The following is a 23,980-nucleotide window of genomic DNA, read 5'->3' on the forward strand; positions in this document are numbered from 1 at the left end:
GGGGTCTTTGTGTTTCAATTTTCCCATAAGTAAAATGGTATAACGTGGTTTGGGAATCTTCTGATGAAAGGCACTAATAAATGCAAAGGATTATTATTAACTACTGTTTAGAAATAATGCAAGGCAACAAAACAAATTTAAGATTTTTTTTTTTAAATTAAAATGTCTTAGCCCAGATAGTGCAAGGATTGGGCTAAATGTGTACTTTTTCACCTGTTCAGCCCAGCGAGAAAACAAATTGCAACATTCATGTCACGATTTTTTAATTCATATTTATTGATTTTTTTAATTTTATTTTGTTGCACATTACATACAGAACACGTTGAAACTGCAACAAACTTTTTGTGAATATTTAGGCTAATTTTTTTTATGAATTTACTTCAGCCGTGCTATTTGTATTCATTTCCTATGATTATTTACAAGACTGAGTTTTAACTAACATGAATACTCACAGAAAGCCAATTGAAGGCTACACAAGTGAGTTTTCACGCTGGGAGTTTTTGTGTACTAATCTAAACAGAGAACAAAAACACCACTATGTGATATATCTGACCAATTACAACTATACTTAGTTTGAATACAGAATATTGAATATTCATGGAGAATTGTTCATATTGAATCCCACAGTTTTAAAATTCACAAAGACTACAAGTAATTTGGAGTGAAGACCAAATCTGAGGAAATCATGAGGAAAAGAGGTTAAAGTTTCCAACCAATTAATTTGTTCAAATTTATGGACATGGATCAAATTACTGCCGTTTTCTCTATTTTTGTGTATGCCGTTGTTCACATGTGATTCTAGGATCACTTATGCTGCCCCTCCTAAATACATTTAATAAACAGTTTATTCACTTTTCAGAATACCTGGTTGGCAGTGGACAGTTCTCAACATCATTAATAATAATACTAAATGTTACCACACTGCACTGGCTACCTACTAACAAGTGGGAGAAGGTGGGGGGAATTTAATGTGCTGATTTAGAAAGCCTTACCTGGTTTGGTTCTTTGATACCTAAAGGATTGTCTACATGGAGAATTTTAGGAAAATCTCCCACCAGTGTTAAAGCAAGGGTAATCAAACCTCAAACTCTGTGGGGCAGAGACTGTCCTTTTGTTATATTTGTGAACAATGCTTAGCACAATGGGGCCCCAATCCCTGATTCCAAACTCTAAATGCTACCACAGCATAAATAATGATAATGCTTCCGAGTATAAATCAATTGCCTACAAAAGTAAAGTATGTATTCCCTATCCCGCAATATTCAGTATTGCACAGCTGTGCTCTGTGGAATCTTTCAAGATATTCTGCATAATAAAATATTTTGAGACCCAAACAGTGTTGGGAGGGGGCAGGATCCAGAACATCTCTCTATTGTGAAGCTGTCCATAGAATGAAAAGCTTGGTGAACGCTTTGCTGTATTAATGAGTTGTATGTCTTTCTTGGCCATTGCAGGATGCTGGATATCTGGCTACATGGACCATTTGCTATGGTAGCTTCTTCTGTCAGTTTGCCATCAGAAAATGCACAATTATATGTTTAAAGGATACTTTTAAAAAAGGATAGGAAGGGATAGAATGTCAGCACCCAGAGGTTATGACAGGTTAATTGGGGCTCCCTTTCTGAGAAGCTGTAGGGGTGTGTGTGTATTTAAGTTTAGTATTTTCAACTGAAACGATCACCTAGAAATGGAGGCCATAAGTTTTTATTAACATTTCAGACCAAAAAATTCCTCTTCTTAAAATCTCATTATTTTTTAAAATGTATTTAATTTATTTGGTTCCAGTCATTACTGTTTTCACACAGAAAAATCAGAAAGAAAAAAAAAAAAACAGAAGAAAAGGACAAAGTAGGATCCTGACACGAATCAGATAAAATGAACGCTAAGCCAACTATTAGGATGACGTGGCTGAAATATAAAAGACCATGTTCATACCTTCTCTCTCTCTGCTGTTCGGTATGAGAAGAAGCCCGAGAAGCTATAAAGTAAAAGAAAGAAAAACAAAGTTAATCTGGACTTGTACAGCAACAAATAAAGATAATAATACTAAAATTCTCAGCAAGCTATCATAAATGTAACTGACTGTACATAGCATTTGATTATAAACTACAGATTTCTAAGAATGGCCATATCTAAATAAAATTATTTGTATTTAACACAAGAGAAAATTTTTAAAAGCAATTCTTTAGCAATACTTTGAGATTGACACAGAATATACATATTTACAATAACACAGGAGCTCAAGAATCCACGAAGGCAAGTTGTGTGGTTCAGACAAACTTGCAGAGAAAGAAGGAAAAAATCCAAAACTGTTACCAGAATATTAAATACATATCATTATGCTTAAAATCACATGAAAGCTGTGAAAGAAAAGAACAAAAGCAAGAAAATTAATCAAAGCAAGACTACCACATCCTTACACATATTTTTGTGCCTTTTTGTTTTTCACCACTCCATGAATGAAGAACAGAGTAATAAACCTTAACCTCATCTTTTGACAATTTGTTTCCTAGACATTGTGTAAAAAACTTACATGTTTTTTAGTTCAAACTTTTGGTTTTGGGTTTAATAATTTTTTTAAAAATCTAATCCAGTACAAAGATATTTACCTGAAAAACTATTTCAATCTACTGGGTAAATATTTAATAGAATTGTGTGCAGGAGAAATTTACTTAGCATTGCTTATTAAAAAATTAATCCAATGTCCATTTATCAGAGTTTAAATTCTCAGGCATTTAATTCACACAAATAATGAGACCATTTCTGGGCTAATAGTTATCAACATTTATTTTTTATATCCACTGCATTTTCGATTTTAACAAGCTCATTAAATCCTCAACTCTCTAATCCTGTATTTGTCATATTTACATTCAATTTTTTTTTAAAGGCCACACTAACTTTTTAAAATGTGGTTAAATAACAAAAAAAAAAAAGAAAAAGAAATTAACTCTCAGCTGAATCTTTGCATAGCAAATGTGATTTGGGGAGAAGTAAAGTTTATTGTGAAAAAAGCTGACAATTGCACCATTATTATGCCATCATAGATTGATAGCTGAAATCAGCAAAGCACCGCTTGAAAAAGAACAGCATAGTATTTTCACAGACATACCTCTTCCACGGGGCATTTTTGATGTGCACTATTCATGAGTGCTAGAGGAAAAAAAGAAGGGGTTAAAGTAGAAAAAGAGGGTGTGAGGAAGAAAAAGAACAATTCAAGGTTCCTATATGTCAATAGACAAGATTAATTGGATTTGTGTTGTTAGTCACACAAGAATAGTGCAGATTTCAGGGTTTTTTTTAAAAAAACCTCATAGTTCAAAACAAAATTTATTTTAAAAAATCAAAAGCAATTTAATTGACTTTTTAATTTCTATTCTCGCAGTGAATTTAATAGGAGTTTACTTATTGCCTGGCAATGTCATCTTAATTGTGAACAGGAAAACTGAGAAAGAAAGGACCTCTGTACTGTTGATTTCAAATGGGAAAAGTGACATAGTTTGAATGAAGAAAAGAGAGTGGTCACTTTGGATGGGCTATTACCAGCAGGAGAGTGAGTTTGTGTGTGTGTGTGGGGGGGGGGCGGAGGGTGAGAAAACCTGGATTTGTGCTGGAAATGGCCCAACTTGATGATCACTTTAGATAAGCTATTACCAGCAGGAGAGTGGGGTGGGAGGAGGTATTGTTTCATGGTCTCTGTGTATATAATGTCTTCTGCAGTTTCCACAGTACGCATCCGATGAAGTGAGCTGTAGCTCACGAAAGCTCATGCTCAAATAAATCTGTTAGTCTCTAAGGTGCCACAAGTACTCCTTTTCTTTTTGCGAATACAGACTAACACGGCTGTTACTCTGAAACCTATAGTTTGAATGCTCTTTTTAGGTATGTATTAATTGGTGTCTGTTTTGATATAAACTCTTGTTTTATTTACTTTATAAACAGATGGGATATAAGGTTTGTACACTGATGGTTTGACCCAACTCCTAAAAGTCGAATCAGAATCTTCAATAATATGCATCCTACCCATTCCCAGCTTACCCTTTAACCCCCATGTATGCACAAATATACATTTCCCTTGTTAGATTTCCCTTTCACTAAGAATAGAGAAAAGAGGTAAATCTCTCCAACTGGTATGAGACACCTATTTGCAATAAATGTTTTTATAACCACGTTGGTCTCAGGATATTACAGAAACCAAGTGGGTAAAGGAATATCTTTATTGGAACAACCTCTATTAGTGAGCGAGAGAAGCTTTCAAGCTTTCACCGAGCTTTTCTTCAGGTCTGTAAATGTATTCAGTGTCACAGCTAAATACAAGGTGGAACAGATTGTTTAGAATAAGTAGCTACATATTTCAAGGGACCATTCAAGGTTAAGTGGCACATTAACACCTCTCCAGTCAAGGGGGAGAACAGGGATAAGGCAGGGGGCTGTAAGTGGGTTATAGATTGTTGTAATAAGCCATAAATCCAGTGTCTCTGTTCAGCCCTTAATTTTTAGTATCTAGAAAAGTTATGAATTTAAGTTCCCAGGGTCGTCTTTTGAAGGTGTTGTGCAGGTTTCCTTTGGAGGACGAGGACCAAGAGGTCAGATATAGAGGGATCACTTTGTGAAAAGTGTTAGCAATATAAGTGTTCTACTCTCTGCACTGCCTCTATAAAATAGCTGGCAACTGTCTGTCTTGAGAAATCATAGAATCATAGATTTTAAGGTCAGAAGGGACCATTATGATCATCTAGTCCGACCTCCTGCACAACGCAGGCCACAGAATCTCACCCACCAACTCCTGTAACAAACCCTTAACTTATGTCTGAGTTATTGAAGTCCTCAAATTGTGGTTTAAAGACTTCAGGGTGCAAAGAATCCTCCAGCAAGTGACCCATGCCCCACACTGCAGAGGAAGGCAAAACACCTCCACGGCCTCTGCCAATCTGCCCTGGAGGAAAATTCCTTCCTGACCCCAAACATGGCCATTAGCTAAACCCTGAGCATGTGGGCAAGACTCACCAGCCAGAAACCCAGGAAAGAATTCTCTATAGTAACTCAGATCCCACCCCATCTAACATCCCATTGCAGGCCATTGACCATATCTACCGCTATTAGTCGAAGATCAATTAATTGCCAAAATTACGCTATCCCATCATATCATCTCCTCCATAAACTTATCAAGCTTAGTCTTGAAGCCAGATATGTCTTTTGCCCCCACTGCTTCCCCTGGAAGGCTGTTCTAGAACTTCACTCCTTTGATGGTTAGAAACCTTTGTCTAATTTCAAGTCTAAACTTCCTGATGGCCAGTTTATATCCATTTGTTCTTGTGTCCACATTGGTACTGAGCTTAAATAATTCTTCTCCCTCCATGGTATTTATCCCTCTGATACATTTATAGATAACAATCATATCTCCTCTCATCCTTCTTTTGGTTAGGCTAAACTAGCCAAGCTCTTTGAGTCTCCTTTCATAAGACAGGTTTTCCATTCCTCAGATCATCCTAGTAGCCCTTCTCTGTACCTATTCCAGTTTGAATTCATCCTTTTTAAACATGGGAGACCGGAACTGCACACAATATTCCAGATGAGGTCTCACCAGTGCCTTGTATAACGGTACTAACACCTCCTTATCTCTACTGGAAATACCTCGCCTGATGCATCCCAAGACCGCATTAGCTTTTTTCATGGCCATATCACATTGGCGGCTCATAGTCATCCTGTGATCAGCCAAAACTCCGAGGTCCTTCGCCTCCTCTGTTACTTCCAACTGATGCGTCCCGAGCTTATAACAAAAATTCTTGTTATTAATCCCTAAATGCATGACCTTGCACTTTTCACTATTAAATTTTATCCTATTACTATTACTCCAGTTTACAAGGTCATCCAGATCTTCCTGTATGATATCCCGGTCCTTCTCTGTATTGGCAATACCTCCCAGATTTGTGTCATCCGCAAACTTTATTAGCACATTCCTGCTTTTTGTGCCAAGGTCAGTAATAAAAAGATTAAATAAGATTGGTCCCAAAACCTATCCTTGAGGAACTCCTCTAGTAACCTCCTTCCAGCCTGACAGTTCACCTTTCAGTGTGACCCGCTGTAGTCTCCCCTTTAACCAGTTTCTTATCCACCTTTCAATTTTCATATTGATCTTCATCTTTTCCAATTTAGCTAATAATTCTCCATGTGGAACTGTATCAAATGCCTTACTGAAATCGAGGTAAATTAGATCCACTGCATTCCCTTTGTCTATAAAATCTGTTACCTTCTCAAAGGAGATCAGGTTGGTTTGACACGATCTACCTTTTGTAAAGCCATGTTGTATTTTGTCCCAATTACCACTGACCTCAATGTCCTTAACTACTTTCCCCTTCAAAATTTTTTCCAAGATCTTGCATACTACACATGGCAAACTAAGAGGCCTGTAGTTACCCGGATCACATTTTTTACCTTTCTTAAAAATAGGAACTGTTAATTATCAATTCTCCAGTCATACAGTACAACCCTGGAGTTTACAGATTGATTAAAAATTCTTGCCAATGGGCTTGCAATTTCATGTGCCAGTTCCTTTAATATTCTTGGATGAAGATTATCCGGGCCCCCCTCATTTAGTCCCATTAAGCTGTTCGAGTTTGGCTTCCACGTCAGATGTGGTAATATCTACCTCCATATCCTCATTCCCATTTGTCGTCCTACCATTATCCCTGAGCTCCTCATTAAAGACTGAGGCAAAGTATTTGTTTAGATATTGGGCCATGCCTAGATTATCCTTAACCTCCACTCCATCCTCAGTGTTAAGCGGTCCCACTTCTTCTTTCTTTGTTTTCTTCTTATTTATATGGCTATAGAACCTTTTATTATTGCTTTTAATTCCCTTTGCAAGGTCCAACTCTACATAGCTTTTGGCCCTTCTCACTTTATCCCTACATGTTCTGACCTCAGGAAGGTAGCTTTCCTTGCTAATCCCTCCCATCTTCCACTCCCTGTATGCTTTCTGCTTTTTCTTAATCACCTCTCCGAGATGCTTGCTCATCCAGCTTGGTCTACAACTCCTGCCCATGAATTTTTTTCCCCCTTCTTGGGATGCAGGTTTCTCATAGTTTCTGCAACTTTGACTTGAAGTAATTCCAGGCCTCCTCTGCCTTTAGATCCACAGGTTTTTCAATCCAACCCACTTCCCTAACTAATTTCCTTAATCTTTTTAAGTTAAGGTGGTGTAAGAAATGATGGTGTAAGTGCCAAGGCTGTTCAGTGACTATGTGCCATACCGCAGTGTTGTGAATGGCTAAAAAATCCAATTCTCGAGCAACAGATTGTGTATGGGTGAGGCGCAAGGCCAGAAGATGAAACCGGTGCACTACTGGCACTTAAGGTCTAATGCACTTTCCTCTTTGCTCTGACTCCTTTGTGCAGCACAGTCCTCCAATGTAGCCTGTTGCTTGCTGCATTTTCTGGGCTTGCAGTGCAGATGTTGAAAGTTTTCAGCTCGCTCTTGCAAATGTCCTTGAACTTGAGCCTACGATGGCCCAGTGACCTTGGAGCATCCACAAGTTCTCCATACAGGAGGTCCTTTGCAATGTGTCCATCATCCATCCAATATAGATTACCAAACCAACAAAAATGTCTTTATTTAAGAATAGTGAACAAATATTAGACTTGGCAATTTTGCTTTCTCAAATACTTTTGTATCAGGGACTTGTATTTGAAATCAAACTAGACAGCAGGTGTGGAAAGTGTTAAGCCTTCTTTCGTGCCTTCTGTAGATGGTCCAGGTCACTATACAACAGCATGCTCAGGATTGTGCCATAATCAATGTCTTCTTTAGACTAATGGTTAGACCAAATTTATCACAAGGTAACACAAAACTATTGCAAAGTTTCTGGAGTGAAAGAAGCCCTGAGCTGTTGGCAAAAAGAAGTTCTAATTTTGCTTTTAAACAAGCAATGTCAAAGAGTTTTCCATCTGATCTTGCATGGAGATGTCTACCCTCGGTGCTAGATGAGAAATTTTGATGAATCAGCAGAGCAAAAAATATACCAAAGATCGTTGGTGCCAAAACACATCCTTGTTTGACACTGCTGCAGATTACAATGCTGTTGGGCTGATCGACACGGTACGGGACTGTAGCCTTCATGAAACTATCAAATAAAACTAAGGAGGACCAGTTATCTCAAGCAACTGAAAAGGACTCTTTCTGCTGAGCAGGTTGAAAGCCATAGTAAAATCTAAGGTCGTGTAGAAAGATTTTCCTTATTTTTAATGCTTCTCTTGCAGTTGCCTTAGTACAAAGATCATGTCAATAGTTGCTATCTTGCATGGAAGCCACATTGACTCTCTGGATATGTATGTTCAACAAGAACTTGCAGTCTGTTGAGAATGACCCATGCAAATGTCTTGCCAACAATGCAAAGGAGAGTGATTCCTCTGTAGTGGTTACAAACCTTCAGGTCTCCTTTATTTTTATACAATGTTATGATGTTGGCATCCTTCATGTCTTGCAGTACACCTCCTTCCTTCCCTCCCTCCTGCCTTAAGGAAGCAAGACATTGTGCAGATATTTAAGCACATCCTGTCCTCTTTGTGTCAATACTTCAGCTGGTATTGCATCTTTTCCTGTGGCCTTTCCTGATACTAGAGGGGTTATTGCCCTTTTAAGCTCATTTATAGATAGTTCTATATCAGAGATGGCCAAACTGCAGCTCGTGAGCCACATGTGGCTCTTTTACAGTTAAAGTGTGGCTTGCGGAGCCCCACCTCATCTCCCATTCTCCACCTAATAGACTTGGTGGGGGGGAAGAGCTGGGGGTTTCTGCCCTGTGGCGGGGTGGTGGGGCTAGAGGCTTCTGCCCTGTGGGGAGGGGGGGTCTCCAGACCTTAGCCCTGTGCCCCAGCAGGCACTGCCCCTCGGGGCAGGTTGTGCGTGTCTTGCAGCTCGAACTTCTGAAGATTATTGTACGCCGCTCAGAGGGTCAGTAAGTTTGGCCACTGCTGGTCTGTATCAAGCTCTTCAATAATCAGAAGCCTGGGGAACAAATTTAGCACTGCTTTTGAAACAGTAGTTTCACGAGAATAAAGTTTGTGATCCCATTTTCTACCTAGCATTTAATCTAATTGCTTCTGTCAGTTACGGTATCTCTATTAAGAGATTTGAGAGGAGTAGTCTTCTATACAACCAATAGCTAAAGGACCTATTGCTTTCTTGATTCCATCATACATACCTTGTACAAACATCCTTTGAGAATGGTGATCTATCTTCTCACACAAATCGAGCCAGTATGACAGAATACATTGCCTTGCTTTTCATTGCAATGCACTCTTGGCCACTCTGACATTAAAGAGGAGGAATTCATGTTGTGGGAGAGGTATGCTGTGCATTTTATTTCAGTGACTAGGAGCATTTCTTCAAATTATGCTGCAAACCAGTCCTTATCTTGTGCTGTCTTTTTACCAAAAGCTACGCTATTCATCCAGAATGCACTCAATACTCCATCAGCATTCAGGGAGGGACAATCAAAGACAGTTTCCCTGAGATTCATAGTGAATTGGAAACACCTTCCTTGGTCTCTGATGTTAATTTTGTGCAATGGCTTTGTTTAGTACGATGGAATTTCTGTAGTGAAAGCCCGACTTTGCAGCATACATGTGCATGGTCTGCGTCACAGTCTGCACTATGAAAACTGCTGTTATACCAATAAAATAAAAACCAGCAGGATCTTATTAAAGAGGAAAAGGCAAAATACCACATATACTGTGAATACAGAAAGAATCATAGTAAGCAGTTAGTTATAGCTACAACATTCCATTCAATCTCATATTTATTCACACATTCATTCATACAAACACACACACACACACAGGTTCTGCAAGGTTGTTATCACAGTTACCAGCCTTAGAGTTGCTCATGCCAAGCCACTGGCCAGGTGAGCTGGACATGAGGAGGGAGCAGGGCCTTGTCAGATGCTCATCTGATGCTCCTGGAAGTTGGTTTGCAGAATCAGACCCCAAAGTTCTCACTTTCTAGAGTGCATTTTTATAGGAGTTTCTTCCTATGCCAGTCTATGGGAATTGCTTCATCATGCTGTTGCTGAATCAATCAAAGATAGCACATTCCTGACGGCTCCGTGCTGCTAGATGTTATCTTGTTCTTTGGTTCTCCCATTCTTGAGGCTGTTGGGTGGATTCCAGTCTGCCCTCCAGGGGTCCTCTGGTTATTTCCACTTGACGCCTTCTTCAGCCGATGGACACTGGATTCTTAGGCTGGCACCTCCCTGATCATTCAGTTATTATCCACACCAAGCATCCATCCACATACATCCTCTATCTCTATTTTAATCACAATTGTCAATACAACAAAAGGGCGGGGAGTCTCTGGGTGCTGTTTCTGTTGTTACAGAGTATTGCTTTGAGTCTCTCTCTGTATGAGTAGTTGTTATTACAAAGAATTGCTTTGAGAACAGACTCTGTCTTAGAATGTACTAACGCAATTAGCAGCTTGCAAGTTTCACACATAGCGGGAGAGAAACAGTACCAAAAACCAAGAGACCTCTTAATTAGTAATACCCTCGAATTTAAAGTATGGGGAATCAAACTCATTTGTGATTTTAATACAGAACTTCTTTAATATGATCCAACACTGCGAGTATGGAGAACATCCTGCAAGTGTTTTCTATAACTAACCATTAAGTCCAGTTGGTGTTAGTGTCCAGATCTGGAGTGTCTCAACAAGACCTTTCGATGATGACTGCATTGAAAGTAAGTGTTGGTAATGCATGCTCCTCAGTCGGTACAGAACTACACCATTTGTAATTAATTTTTTCCACTCCATGGTGGCAAGAACCTAGCAGCCACATCTCATGATCTGAGCCGACTCTAAGATTGAAGTACCCCAACAGATAGCATCATCAGTAAGCTACCATCAGGCAAGGGACTATCAAGGTACTTACAGAACAAATCCTTCTCTTTAGAAATGGAGGAAAGTGTTGGGGCACATACATTGATGATATTGGCAAAAACACCTGTCATAGATAATCTTAGTGATATAATTAATTCTGATGTTGCAATGGGACATTTGACATGGATGCTAATGAGTTTTTGACTCCAAATACCACCCCATGACCAGAGCACTCTTCTTTGCTTTTTCTATGCCAGAAGAGCGTGTAATGTATCTTGCACAGAGAGCTTGTGTCAGCTAGTCTAGTTTCAGAGAGAGTGTCAACCTTCTCCAGCTCTTTATCGATGATAGCAGACCTTCTTGGATCACTGACCTCCTCCAGGTCATTTAACATACCAGGGCACATTGTCCTCACATTCCAACAAGCAAGTTTGAAGAGTATGATCATTGTACCTGGAATGTTGGCACATATGCCTATGCAGCGAAAATAAAGAAGCAGATACTTGCCCTAGGACAAAAAGTCCCCCTCTTGGTGGTACTGACTGGACAAAAAGGCTTGGTGATCAACATATTTGGAAGCAAGCACAGCTGCAGGAGCTACATGAAGAAGCTGAGTTGCAATGCCAATCACCAGATATTTTCTCCACAGTGGACTGGGTGTAGGGTTTCCTCTCCTAGCCTTCATAAAACCAAAAGCTAGCTGCAAGGTGGTAGCACCAGATGGTATTATTCTTGTGGATATTGTTTTTCATTCCAACAAGGATCTGGCATTACTCCCACCAATCAGCGAGAAGTGGGATTCCCGGTTTAGTCACTTGACCTGCAGAAGGTTGTACTGGGTTACGTGGAACCAGTAGCAGGCCATACATGCCTGGTCTGACCGTATCCCTATGAGATACAAAGTCTTATTCAAACACCACTGTAATATAAATATCACAATCATATTTTTCAATTCCCAGGAAATTGCAGTTTTGGCCATTTTTTTTTATTTCATTAAAAAAACCAATATGAAACACTGATTTGTTTTTTATAGTGGCAGATTCCACTATTTTTATAATTTCTAATTTTAATGATAATTTATCATTATAATTGTAACTAATTTCATTTTTAATTAGAGAAGCCAAAACCTCAGACACGAACATCCCCAAACTTTGGGGGAAGTCCAGGTCCAAACTCTGCAGCTCAGACTCTTTTTAGTCAATTTTAGTCCTAGCAATTATAGTTTCAGAAAATGAGTTCTGTCTATTAAATCTTTCAGTAACCTTAGCCAATGTGAGTATGACGAATTTTAAAATAATGCTAATTGTTTTAAACAGCAAGGATATGTACTAATCATTCTAACTGCAGATTCTCATAGTGGCTTCACACCACGAGTCAGACATTCTTGTTCTCAGCCCAGTATAAAATGCAATACATTGGCATTTCTAAGAAATTATTCTTGTCACTGTATCTATCTAGGTCTATCTATCTAGGTACTCATATGGCCCCCATCACTGGAGAGAGAGAGAGAGAGAGTGTGTGTGTGAGAGAAGGTTGTGTGTCCATAAGAAGTGTGTGTGTGTGTGTGTGTGTGTGTGTGTGAGTGTGTGTGTGAGTGTGTGTGTGAGTGTGTGTGTGAGAGAGAGAGAGAAGGTTGTGTGTCCATAAGAAGTGCTTATTATGGGAAAGCTAAGTTGAAAGGCAAGTTAAAAACAGACAGAGAAACTGATTTCACAAAGATCTTACTGGATAATTTTCATAAAACAAGAGATTCAGATAATTGGGAGCTTTGTTGTTATGAAGCTCTTTAAAACCAGAGTGCTGAAGCTAGCACCTCAATAAGCTCCTAAACTTCACTCATGCAGAGTTTAGGAGCCTCTATCATGTGGAATATAGCTGCTCTGCAGGACTGAAACTCCATGTGGGAGGCATGCTTCAGTCAGACAGTTAATAAAGCCCCAGGGAGCATAACCAACTTTTGGTCAAACCTAGTGTTTCAGTTAATTGCGGTTGGAATGTAATAGTGCATCTGTGAAAGAAAGACAGTGAAATCTTAGGCACTTGTAGCTACCAGCTAGTCAGATTAATGCAGAAGTATAGACGGTAAACCTTGAAGTGTACCAGGAATGCTAAAAGGAATACAATCAGAAAGTACTGCTTACAGATAATCAGCGTGAAGAAATTTTCATGGCAGACATTATTCCAGGAGATAAACTAAGTTGCCAAAGCTTAAAACACAAACTGTACATCTGCTGTCACAAAGAAAAGGGCAACTGTCAGCTTCTGGCTCATTTAGCTACAGCCCTACCATTGTGGGAGGGCCTGTCCAGACAGGGACATTCCACCAGCAGCTACTGCCAATCACTCAGCTTCCTCACCCCACCCACGAAAGGACATTAATAAAGGTGAGCTATAAAACCTGCTGTCCACAATACAAGTTACGACTGCTTCTCTTACCTCTAGCCACATTCTTGCCTAGGGATGACATCAGTGGAATGAGCCATAAAACATCTTCCAGCGCCAGCCGCTGCTATACCTGTACACTTTCCCATCCTTGCCCAAGGCCTGAACCCCACTGTCCTCCATCTCATTATTACAAACTTTCACCAGTCTGTCTGGGTTTTTCCTTGTCTGACATAAGTCTTATTTTCAGACAGCTGTTTTGTTTAAACTGGAGGACATATTGGGCTGGCTGTTCATTAGCCAATGTTTCTTTATGGTTCAGGTAATCACACATTTATTTTTAATTTCTCTGAATAGTCCATGTGCTCTATTATTATTTTTGTTTGTATTATAATAGCGTCTGGAGGCCTCAACCATAATAAGGGCCCCATTGTGCTGAGCACACAATACATAGAGCCCTGGCTGGTAGAGCAATTATTAAGGCTAGGAAAGGTAGTAATGGAGAGGAAGGAATTGTGGGTTGTACCCCCTACTACTATTTCTCTTTGTCCTCTAATTCATGACATCCTAACTTTACTAAGGAAATCAATCTCAGGAAGAAGGGATTCTGCTGAGCTACCTAGCCATTTGAAATTATATGTTTTTATCTCCCCAGCTAGGGCTACAGTCAGGGACAGCAGGAGAGAAATAGGACTCCCCCACTCCTCTGCTAAAAGCAGAGAGAGAAGGAGAGAGATAAATCCCACTTTCAATCCGTTTCAATCACTGTCCTAAGATTGTAAACTTTGCTGACACCTGTCATGAGGCCTTGCAAATGGAAACTAATGAGACCACAGATGCTGAGATTCAGAAAAAGAAAGAGGTCTCTAAGGTGCCACAAGTACTCCTTTTCTTTTTAAGGAAATATTGTTACAGTAGATACTGTACATTCTTGAAATTAATGTTAAGAGTGAATTGGGGAGCAGTCAGAGCTAGAGTTTTCATTCAAGCCTATCGATAACTACGATTGTTGGCATCCAGGTGACTATGTTTTTATATATTTTGTCTACATAGATATATAATGGCTGTTTCACCCCTTTTTAATCATGGGATAGGTCTCTCTGAATATTTTAACACCCCTGATCGTATACTAGTACTATATTGTCATTACTTATTATTTGTATTGTATTTGCTTGATTTCTCATTGAGAGAAATTATACATGTAATTGCCATAGGTGGCACATGAGTCTTTCCTTTGGCGTGGCTATGGTGTGCCAGAAGATCCCTAGAAGTGTGGGGGGGGGGGCCACACCAGCACCCGGATTGTGACCCCTCCCTCATGAAGCCCCACCCCTTCTTGGCCTCTTTACCCTGAGCCTCCCCCCCAGCCCCACCCTCGCTCCGCTGCCTGGCCCCAGGCCTTATGCTCTGCTGCAGGGCTCCTCACTGCCCCCCACCCTTGCTCCTTATTGCTCTCCCTGGGTTCCTCACTGCCCCCTCTTACCCCCCTCCTGACTGCCCCCCACACTCCCTGCATTCCTTACTGCCCCAAACCTCCCTCCCCCTCCAGCTCCACCCAGGCTCCTTACTGCCCCCTTCCCAGGGCTCACTGCTGCCCCACCATGCACCCCAGGGCTCAGTCCTGTCCTTTCCTCCCACTCACACCTTGTGAGGCCCTGGTAGAGGAAGGGGAGAGGCCCATGCTGCAGCCAGGGGGGCAGGGTAGCTCAGGGGTATGGCTGCCTGGGGAGCTTGGGGGAGGCAGGAGGTCCACGACCACCACCACTTCCCTTTGTAGCGGGAAGGGCAGCGCAGCTCGTTTAGTTCCCCACCACCGAGGGGCACAAGGAAGTGAAAGCAGCTGCACTGACACCGCCCTACTGGCATTCTGCTCTGGGATCCCTGCCTGGCAGAGCGCAACACTGTCGACAGCCTGGAGACATGCCTGTGTGTGAGCAGAGCCAGAGCACCACGCCAGAGGCAGGTGGGGGAAAAGAGGCAGAGTGGGGACGGGGCCTCAGGGCGGAGCGGGGCAGAGCTCAGGAGAGGAACGTAGGAGGTGACCCACGCTGCATCCGGCATTTGCCCCCTGCATGGCCAGCCTTTTTTATTTTGAGGAGGCTTAGCCTCCCCCAGCCCTTTATACATGCTACCCGTGGATAACTGCCTTAATATGTCTAGGATTTGTGAAACTCCATAATTGTGTAATGCTTTTATGGATGGTTTTGTAACTAAAACAAAGGACTGAGGCTTGGACAATCTGGATTCAATTCCTGGCTCCAGTAGACTTCCTGTGTGACCTTAAATGAGCCACAATCTCTCAGTTCCTCAATTTCCCTTTTGTAAAATGGGAATAAGGATGGTAGCACCAGTGTATAAAAGGTGCTGCATTTTAAGCATCATGAAGACTTGTTCTGAGCAGTTAGCAACACAAGCTTACAATACTGCTGAGCACCTCATGCCCTGTCTACACTAGAGATCCCACGATTGCTAGCATTGGGGGGGAAATGGATCAGTGATAGCGACAGTGGAGAAGTTTAGTAGGAAAAAAATACACTAGTGTACATGTAGCTGAAGAGACGATAGCTTTCTGAAATGCCAGCTATGGTAGGCAAAAGACAAACATGAAACATGGGGATGAAAACATTATTTTGGATGATTCCAGCTGAAGTGAATATCTGAGAATGTCATGGGTGGGGTAAGAGGACAGAAAGAGAAGATAAAGAGACAAGTTAGGAGAAGCATAGGCTAGACTTTCAAACAAAGCTTAAAAACAAAATCTCTACCCCAAAATGAAACTACATTCAAGGGTCCAAACCTAGTTCCCACTAAAGTCAATGTAGTTTTGCCATTGACTTCAATGAAAGCAAGAAAATGCTCAAACCAACCAACCAAGTTAAAGTAGGCAACTAACACCCAGATTCTTCAGAATCATACACAGTTTACAGCACAAATGCACAGATAAGAGAAATGCTAGTGTTCTGTAAGAAGAAATAACTCAGCAGCAACTGGGAGATATGGTCTAAAACAGGGGTGGGCAAACCATGGCCCACAGCCTGGATCTGGCCTGCTAGGCATTTTAAGCCAGCCCACAAGCCACACCACGCGGCTCGACCTCGCTCCGGCACTCCGGCCGGGGCGCTGGGTCAGGGGCCGCACCACATGGCTTGGCCCCGCTCCGGCCGGGGCCCAGCACTCCAGCCGCGGAGCAGGGTCTGGAGCTGCACCATGCAGCTGCCGGAAGCTGCAGCACAGCCTCACTCCAGCTCCTATGCATGCCAATCGGAGCTGCAGGGGTGGTGCCTGCGGATGGGGCAGTGTGCAGAGCTGCCTGGCTGTGCCTCCGCATAGGAGCCAGAGAAGGGATATGCTGTTGCCTCCACAAAGGAGCCACTTGAGGTAAGCACTGATCAGAGCCTGCACCCCCGAGCCTCTCCCCAGCCCCAACGCCCTGCCGCAGCCCTGATCCCCCTCCTGCTCTCCAGACCCCTCGATCCCAGCCCAGAGCATCCTCCTGCACCCAAATCCTCTCATCCCCAGCCGCACCCCAGAGCCTGCACCCCCAGCCAGAACCTGCACCCCTTCTTGCATCCCTGCCCCAGCCCTGATCCCCCTCCTGCCCTCCAAACCCCTCAGTCACATCCCAGAGCACCCTCCTACACCCCAAACGCCTCATCTTCAGCCCCACCCCAGAGCCCGCATCCCCTCCCCCACCCCAACCCCAATTTTGTGAGCCTTCATGGCCCGCCATACAATTTCTATTCCCCAACGTGGCTCTCAGGCCAAAAAGTTTGCCCACCCTGGTTTAAAATGAAGCAAAGCCAAAACTGTTACAGTCTGTCAGATGATTAATGATTCTATAAACTTACCTTTGTTTAGTCATTTAATCTTCTCATAAAAAGTAACCACTTGCTGGAAATGAAGATGCAGCAATTTGAAATTAAGATACCCAAGAGTAGAAGAAAAATAGACTTACTTCTCTTGATTGCTGCTCTAATCGATGACAGGGGTCCTTGCCTTAATAAAGAAAAGAAAGAAAATTAAGTACATCACTAGTCCACAGGGAAAAAGACAAGTAGCTCACATTATTCAGAGCTTCTGTACCAGGTGGAAAGTACATTGTCACACACAAACTCACAGCACAGTGTCTGGTTATCTTTTAAAAAATAAAAAGGGCTTTGTATTTTATACAAGGTTCATGTTTGTCCGCATCTGTTAGGCTACAGAAACCGCATGGTTTGTTTCACAGTAAATGTGCCACTGCTGAGGACTGGTAATATGGTCCTGCCACTTACTGGAGCAGAAGCATAGTCTACACCAAGATTCTAGATCCCGTGAAATTTTACAGTAGAAATTCAGGTAGGCCATAGAAGAAAGTTACTCAATGGTTGCTTTAAGCCACCTTTGCACCAACCTATTCCTGGGTTATTCCAGGTCCTGGAGAAGGTCCATGCATAACTTAGACTCCCAGGGCTGTCTAAGTTATGGCAGCCTCCTGGGGCTTACCTGTGAGCTGCAGCACTGCCTGGAAACTCTGCATAACTGCACACTGCAGCCCTGCTTTTAGACATGGCATCTCCCATCACAAGCCCCTTCCTAGCACACCACCTATGCTGGGCTTGCATGGATGTCCTTAGAGTCTGATTGGAACTGAGCTTTTTATCTCTCCTCTGTACACAGTACACAGGACTGAAGTGGGAGTGAAGATCTCAACCCAGATCTACAGTGACACGTCAAATAACATTCCATATACAAAACCAATTAAATTGTCCTTTTAATACACCACTCTGGACATGCCAAAAAGGGAGAAAATGTATCATGAAGGATATATTGATATCAATGTCATTAACTCTCATGATTTTATAATTATATTTACACTATCTGGTGTTTTTCTTAAAGGCCCATCTCTTGCAGTCATGTCATTATGTCAAAATCCCAGCTTTCATTATAAAAAATTATATATAGCTGTAATGGTTGCTTAAAAAAGAAAAAAAAAACAAAGAAAATCAAGAGTACTAAATGTTTACTATTTTTAAAATCTCATGATTTTGGGGGGACCTCAGACACTATTTTTAATGCTTGGGATTGACAATACTGTGAAGATACAATATATTCTTACTGTACAAGAGATATATTAGGTCTTTTAGTTACTTTAGGAGCCACACCACCTTTAAAACAAATTTTGCATTGCAGGATGATAATTTTTTTACTTATAACACTTCGAAAGTATTTGGAGGACTTCAACCCACCTTTACATGTTTCAAATACTTTCAAAGTGACATCATTACATACTGAGTTGTAGAAAAAGGTAGAAATTGTTAGCAGAAAATCTGAAACAAACATATTTTTAAATTAATTAAATGGTGGTCAAAGATATCACATTTGTGGCCCTCGAGACCAAGAGGTCAAACCTGGATCTATTGGAAGTCTTCAACGCTATGGACAGCAAGAGTCAGCCATCTTATCTGTGTGATGTGGCAGGGGTAGACAGAATCACATTAAGCTAGATCTACTAGTCTCTGAGAATGTGGTCATGGGCAACTGTTCATCCTTCTCAAACACCCTAACCAGCAGAGTCCTGCTAGTCTCAATCCCACCAGTGCTCTTTTCAACAGGTATGTGAGGCTGAGTATAAGAAATGCCAGTTTAGATTCTCCCTCACACTACAATTTATTTGAGTGGATCTGACAGTGCAAATGGGGTAGTAAATCTACCTAGCAATTCTCATCAAAGGCAGAGACTGTGATTTCCTATTGTCTGGACAGAGCAGTGATCTGGATGAAAAGCAGCTGAATCCAGCCACTCAGTCTACGCAAAACATAGCTCAAGTTGGTCAGCAGAGGCAAACACTTTGCGGAATGAGCTCTCTCTAACTAGCTCTCCAACTGAGGGCATTTGTTCACTATTTATCTTAGTACCCCTTGTGTGCCTAGCTTTAGGTTATTTCAGAACCATACTTTGGTCACAGATTCTTAGATTTTAAGGTCAGAAGGGACTATTAGGATGATCTAGTCTCCTGCATAACACAGGCCACAGAATCTAATACAGCAATTCCTACATCCAGCCCATTAAAGTCATCAGATGGTAACAACTTTCACTCACAACTGACCTGGACTGATTCTGAACCCAAAACTTAAAGGCTCCAGATCCTGTTACCAATCTACTGAGTGTTTCAGTCCTTACGTGTCCTGACAGACTCTTCTCTGGTCCTGCCTAAAAAATGTGACTCAGTGGCCAAGAATATATTTTTCACCATTTTATATCAGATAAGAAGGTAGCCATGGTGATCCATGCCTTTGTCACCTCCAGGATAAACACTATAATATGCTATACTTAGGGCTGACCATGCCACCACCCAGTAAGCAAGACAGATCCATGGAGTATTCATAGGCGTAGCGTGACTTCTATATTGGCGGGGGAGGCTGGGGGGGGGGGGGAGGGAGTGGCTCCAGTCAGGCCAACAGGGCTGCATGTGCGGGGAGTGGGGGCAAATTCCGTGTGTGCCCACAGGAGCGCCATTTCAGATTTTTCGAGGGCATGGGGTACTTTAATCATGATGCCGGGGCTACTTAGGCAACTGAAAACTCTAGGGTTGTTTGTTTGTTTTTTCTGCAGATAATAACTTAGATATTATCTGACACGAGTACTGTATCTGATTCCAATATCAAGAAAGAAAATTAAATATTAGATCCACTCAGCTCTAATACTAACATATCTGACATCTTGTGGTAAGTCACCTAAAGGACACTGGGTAGGTTTAAAATTGCAATGTATATTCTTACTCAGATACACTTACAGAAGTCAGAGAGGACCACTGTGATCATCTAGTCTGACCTCCTGTATCTTGCAGGCCACAGAACCTCACCCACTCACTCCTGTAATAGACCTCTAACCTCTTGCCGAGTTACTGAAGTCCTCAAATCATGGTTTAAAGACTTCAAGTTACAGAAAATTCACCATTTACACTAGTTTACAATTGCAAGTGACCCATTCCCCATGCTGCAGAGGAAGGCGAAAACCCTCAGGGGCTCTGCCAATCTGACCCGGGGAAAATTCCTTTCCAGCTCCAAATATGGCAATCAGTTAGACTCTGAGCATGTGGGCAAGACCCACCAGGCAGATACCTGGGAAAGAATTCTCTGTAGTAGCTCAGAGCCCTCTCCATCTATTGACCCATCTCTAGCCGTTGGGGATATTTGCTACAGACAGTCACCGATGGACCACACGCCATTGTAGGCAGTCCAGTCATACCATCCCCTCTATAAACTTATCAAGCTTAGTCTTGAAGCCAATTAGGTTTTTTGCCCCCCCACCCCCGCTCTCCTTGGGAGGCTGCTCCAGAACTTCACTCCTCTGATGGTTAGAAATCTTTGCCTAATTTCAAGCCTAAACTTATTGATGGCCAGTTTATATCCATTTGTTGTGGGGTCCACATTGGTGCTCAATTTAAATAATTCCTCTCCCCTCCTGCTATTTATCCCTCTGATGTATTTATAGAGACCAATCATATCTCCCCTCAGCCTTCTTTTGGTTAGGCTAAACAAGCCAAGTCTCCTCTCACAAAGTAGGTTTTCCATTCCTCAGATCATCCTAGTAGCCCTTCTCTGCACCTTTTCCAGTTTGAAGTCATCTTTCTTAAACATGGGAGACCAGAACTGCACGCAGTATTCCAGATGAGGTCTCACCAGTGCCTTGCATAATGGTACTAACACTTGTCTCTACTGGAAATACCTCGCCTCATGCACTCCAGGACAACATTACCCTTTTTCATGGCCGCATGATAGTCATCCTATGATCAACCAATCGGCCCCGGTCTTTCTTCTCCTCTGTCACTTCCAACTGATAAGTCTCCAGCTTATAGCAAAAATTCTTATTATTAGTCCCAAAATGCATGACTTTGCACTATTAAATTTCATCCCATTTCTATTATTCCAGTTTACAAGGTCATCCAGATCTTTTTGTATGTTATTCCGGTCCTCCTCCATATTGGCAATACTTCCCAACTTTGCTAATAAAATTTGCAGATAACACATACTCCCACTTTTTGTGCCAAAGTCAGTAATAAAAATGTTAAATAAGATTAGTCCCAAGACTGATCCCTGAGGAACTCCACTAGCAACCTCCCTCCAGCCTGACAGTTCATCTTTCAGTATGACCTGTTGCAGTCTCCCCTTTAATCAGTTCCTTATCCACCTTTTAGTTCTCTCATTAATCCCCATATTCTCCATATTAACTAATAATTTCTCGGGTGGACCTGTATCAAATGCCTTGCTGACATCCAGGTAGATTAGAGCTACTGAATTTCTTTTGTCTAAAAAATCAGTTATCTTCTCTAAGAAAGCTATTAGTAACTTTGTTACTACCTCTTAAATACAATAATTGAAACAACTGTAGAAAAATCTACAATTACCTTTTATCATTTAGGCTACTTACCTTTTCCAATTCACCAAGCTTCGAACAAATCATTTAACTATAGGAAACATCCTAACAGCCCTTTCTTATCTTAATCACCTGTTAATCACTCTGTTTATAAACAAAATTCTGACCCCCTTCCTCAGGGGTGCAAGTTGGGAGCTGCACTCTCTGATCTCCTCTGTAGAACTCATTACATTGCACATGCAGGCTGCCTGCCTGAGGCTTGCAGTTGGGGACGGGGGGCAATGCCCCCTATGTGCCCCCCCCCAAAATCTGCCTGTGGGAGTTTTATACCAGTACTACTCACTTGGCATTGGACACCTATCTAGTTTAAAGTCCAGCTCAGGGAATGAGCCTTCCAATATAGCAATCATTTTCCTTCTGGATAAGCAGGGCTCTCAGTTATTCCTGGAGTTTGGCCCTTCTAATAGCAGGCTAAGAAGGAAGAGAGGATGCACAGTTATACTATTGGTCAAAGTATTTGCACTGCACTCATCACTGTGATATTCCAGAGGGCATTCCTTGTGAAGGAATAATCTGAGATCACATCAAGATGCTTTAGAAACTGGTGTAAAATTACTGTTCCGAATAACCCTAATATACATCTATTATTTTAAATATGAATTCATGGTGACAACGATAGCGTAAAAATATTAGGTCAAGTTAATTACAACAGTGCAAATGTGTACATGTAAATACAAACCACATTAACTTCATTGAGTTGCACAGGTGATACTGACAGGAAAATTTGGCCCATGCAAGATAGCTAAGATGACAAGAAATAAAAGGTTAAAAAAAATCCTAAGGGAAGAGCCAACATTTTTGAGATAGCAAAACAGATGGGAAATATTTACCATTTAATACTATTCACAGGTTCTTGGGGGGTGAAGGTTGGTTTTGTTGGTTTGTTTGTTTTTTGGGTTTTTTTTTTCATAATACATAAAAAAACATTTATTAGATTAATGAAAAGGAGTACTTGTGGCACCTTAGAGACTAACCAATTTATTTGAGCATGAGCTTTCGTGAGCTACAGCTCACTTCAAAGGATGCATACTGTGGAAATTGCAGAAGACATTATTATATACACAGACATCAAGATGGGCCATTTAGATGATCACTTTAGATAAGCTATTACCAGCAGGAGAGTGGGGTGGGAGGAGGTATTGTTTCATGGTGTCTGTGTATATAATAATGTCTTCTGCAATTTCCACAGTATGCATCTGATGAAGTGAGCTGTAGCTCACGAAAGCTCATGCTCAAATAAATTGGTTAGTCTCTAAGGTGCCACAAGTACTCCTTTTCTTTTTGCGAATACAGACTAACACGGCTGCTACTCTGAAACCTTTATTAGATTGTTACAGAACAAAAATGTTTACACAGTGTTTTTACATAGAGTGACTTCTGCAAAGTAGGGTTTATCCCTGTTAAGCTTAGATTGCAATTTTAACCAAAACCACTAAGGAAAAAGAACCGTCACCATGAGTTTTACAAGCTAGTTGCCTAAGTCTTCCTTCTTTCATGCTAGACTGATTTTAGAGGCTTTTGTTTACAGGCAGGGCAACATGACTGTGCAAGATCTACTGATGTAGCTAAAAGATATGGAATGACATTTATATCTGACAGCATGGTGCATTACTCCAATTGCTTGTAGTACTGTTTTCATAAATATTTTAGTGGATAAACTAAAACACCTTGAAGCCACTACACGATACTTTCATCCTGACATATATTTCCTTGCGCATTCAGATGAGACTGTGATTTGTCTATACTTACAGCGCTGTAGCACTTAGTGAAGACTTTACCTATGCTGATGGAAGAGCTCCCATTAGCACAGACACTCCTCCCTCCCAAATGGTGGTGGCTATGTTGACAGGAGAAGCCCTCCCATTAACATAGCACCACCAGGAGTTAAATCGGTATAATAGTGTTGCTTGGAGGTGGGGGGGGGCGATTTTCCACCGCCTGAGCGATGTGGTTATACCATCATAAGTTTGTGGTGCAGACCAGGGACAAGTAGCTGAATGGATTTTGCTTTGAATCATTATGATTAGATATAAACAACGAGACCCACACAGGAAAGTCAATAGGTCTGGATCTACAAGTGTTACCTAGCAGCTCTGTGTTCTTGGGGAACCAGGGCACAGTACTCAGCCTGTCTGACTCACTAAAGACCTCCCCCTACCGCACCCCCAGCCTCTGCTTGAACCAAATCTGCATCAGAAGAAAGATTTACAAAAAGCAATGAAAAGGCAGTGGGAGACACACCTAAATCCTGGGATAAGGATGACCAGATTAAGGAAAAAGAAAAGGAGTACTAGTGGCACCTTAGAG

General features: G+C 41.5%; 1 protein-coding gene across 6 annotated transcripts in view; it reads right to left on the minus strand.

Annotated features, from left to right (window-relative positions):
- The window catches only part of SH3D19 (SH3 domain containing 19), a 125,835-nt gene that overhangs the window by 58,218 nt on the left and 43,637 nt on the right, over positions 1 to 23,980 (minus strand). For 4 of the 6 annotated variants that reach the window (XM_037897380.2, XM_037897381.2, XM_043545806.1 and 1 more), the window contains exons 3-4: positions 17,211 to 17,251; positions 1,936 to 1,978 (exon numbers count right to left, since the gene is read on the minus strand). In XM_037897380.2, coding sequence (XP_037753308.1) covers positions 1,936 to 1,978; positions 17,211 to 17,251 — 84 coding nt within the window. Of the gene's footprint in view, positions 1 to 1,935; positions 1,979 to 3,109; positions 3,151 to 17,210; positions 17,252 to 18,483; positions 18,503 to 23,980 lie in introns of those variants that run through there. The other 2 variants (XM_043545804.1, XM_037897384.2) reach the window with 2 other exon arrangements.

Source organism: Chelonia mydas, chromosome 4 (genome assembly GCF_015237465.2).
Source record: "Chelonia mydas isolate rCheMyd1 chromosome 4, rCheMyd1.pri.v2, whole genome shotgun sequence".
In the NCBI taxonomy this organism is placed as follows: Eukaryota; Metazoa; Chordata; order Testudines; family Cheloniidae; genus Chelonia; species Chelonia mydas.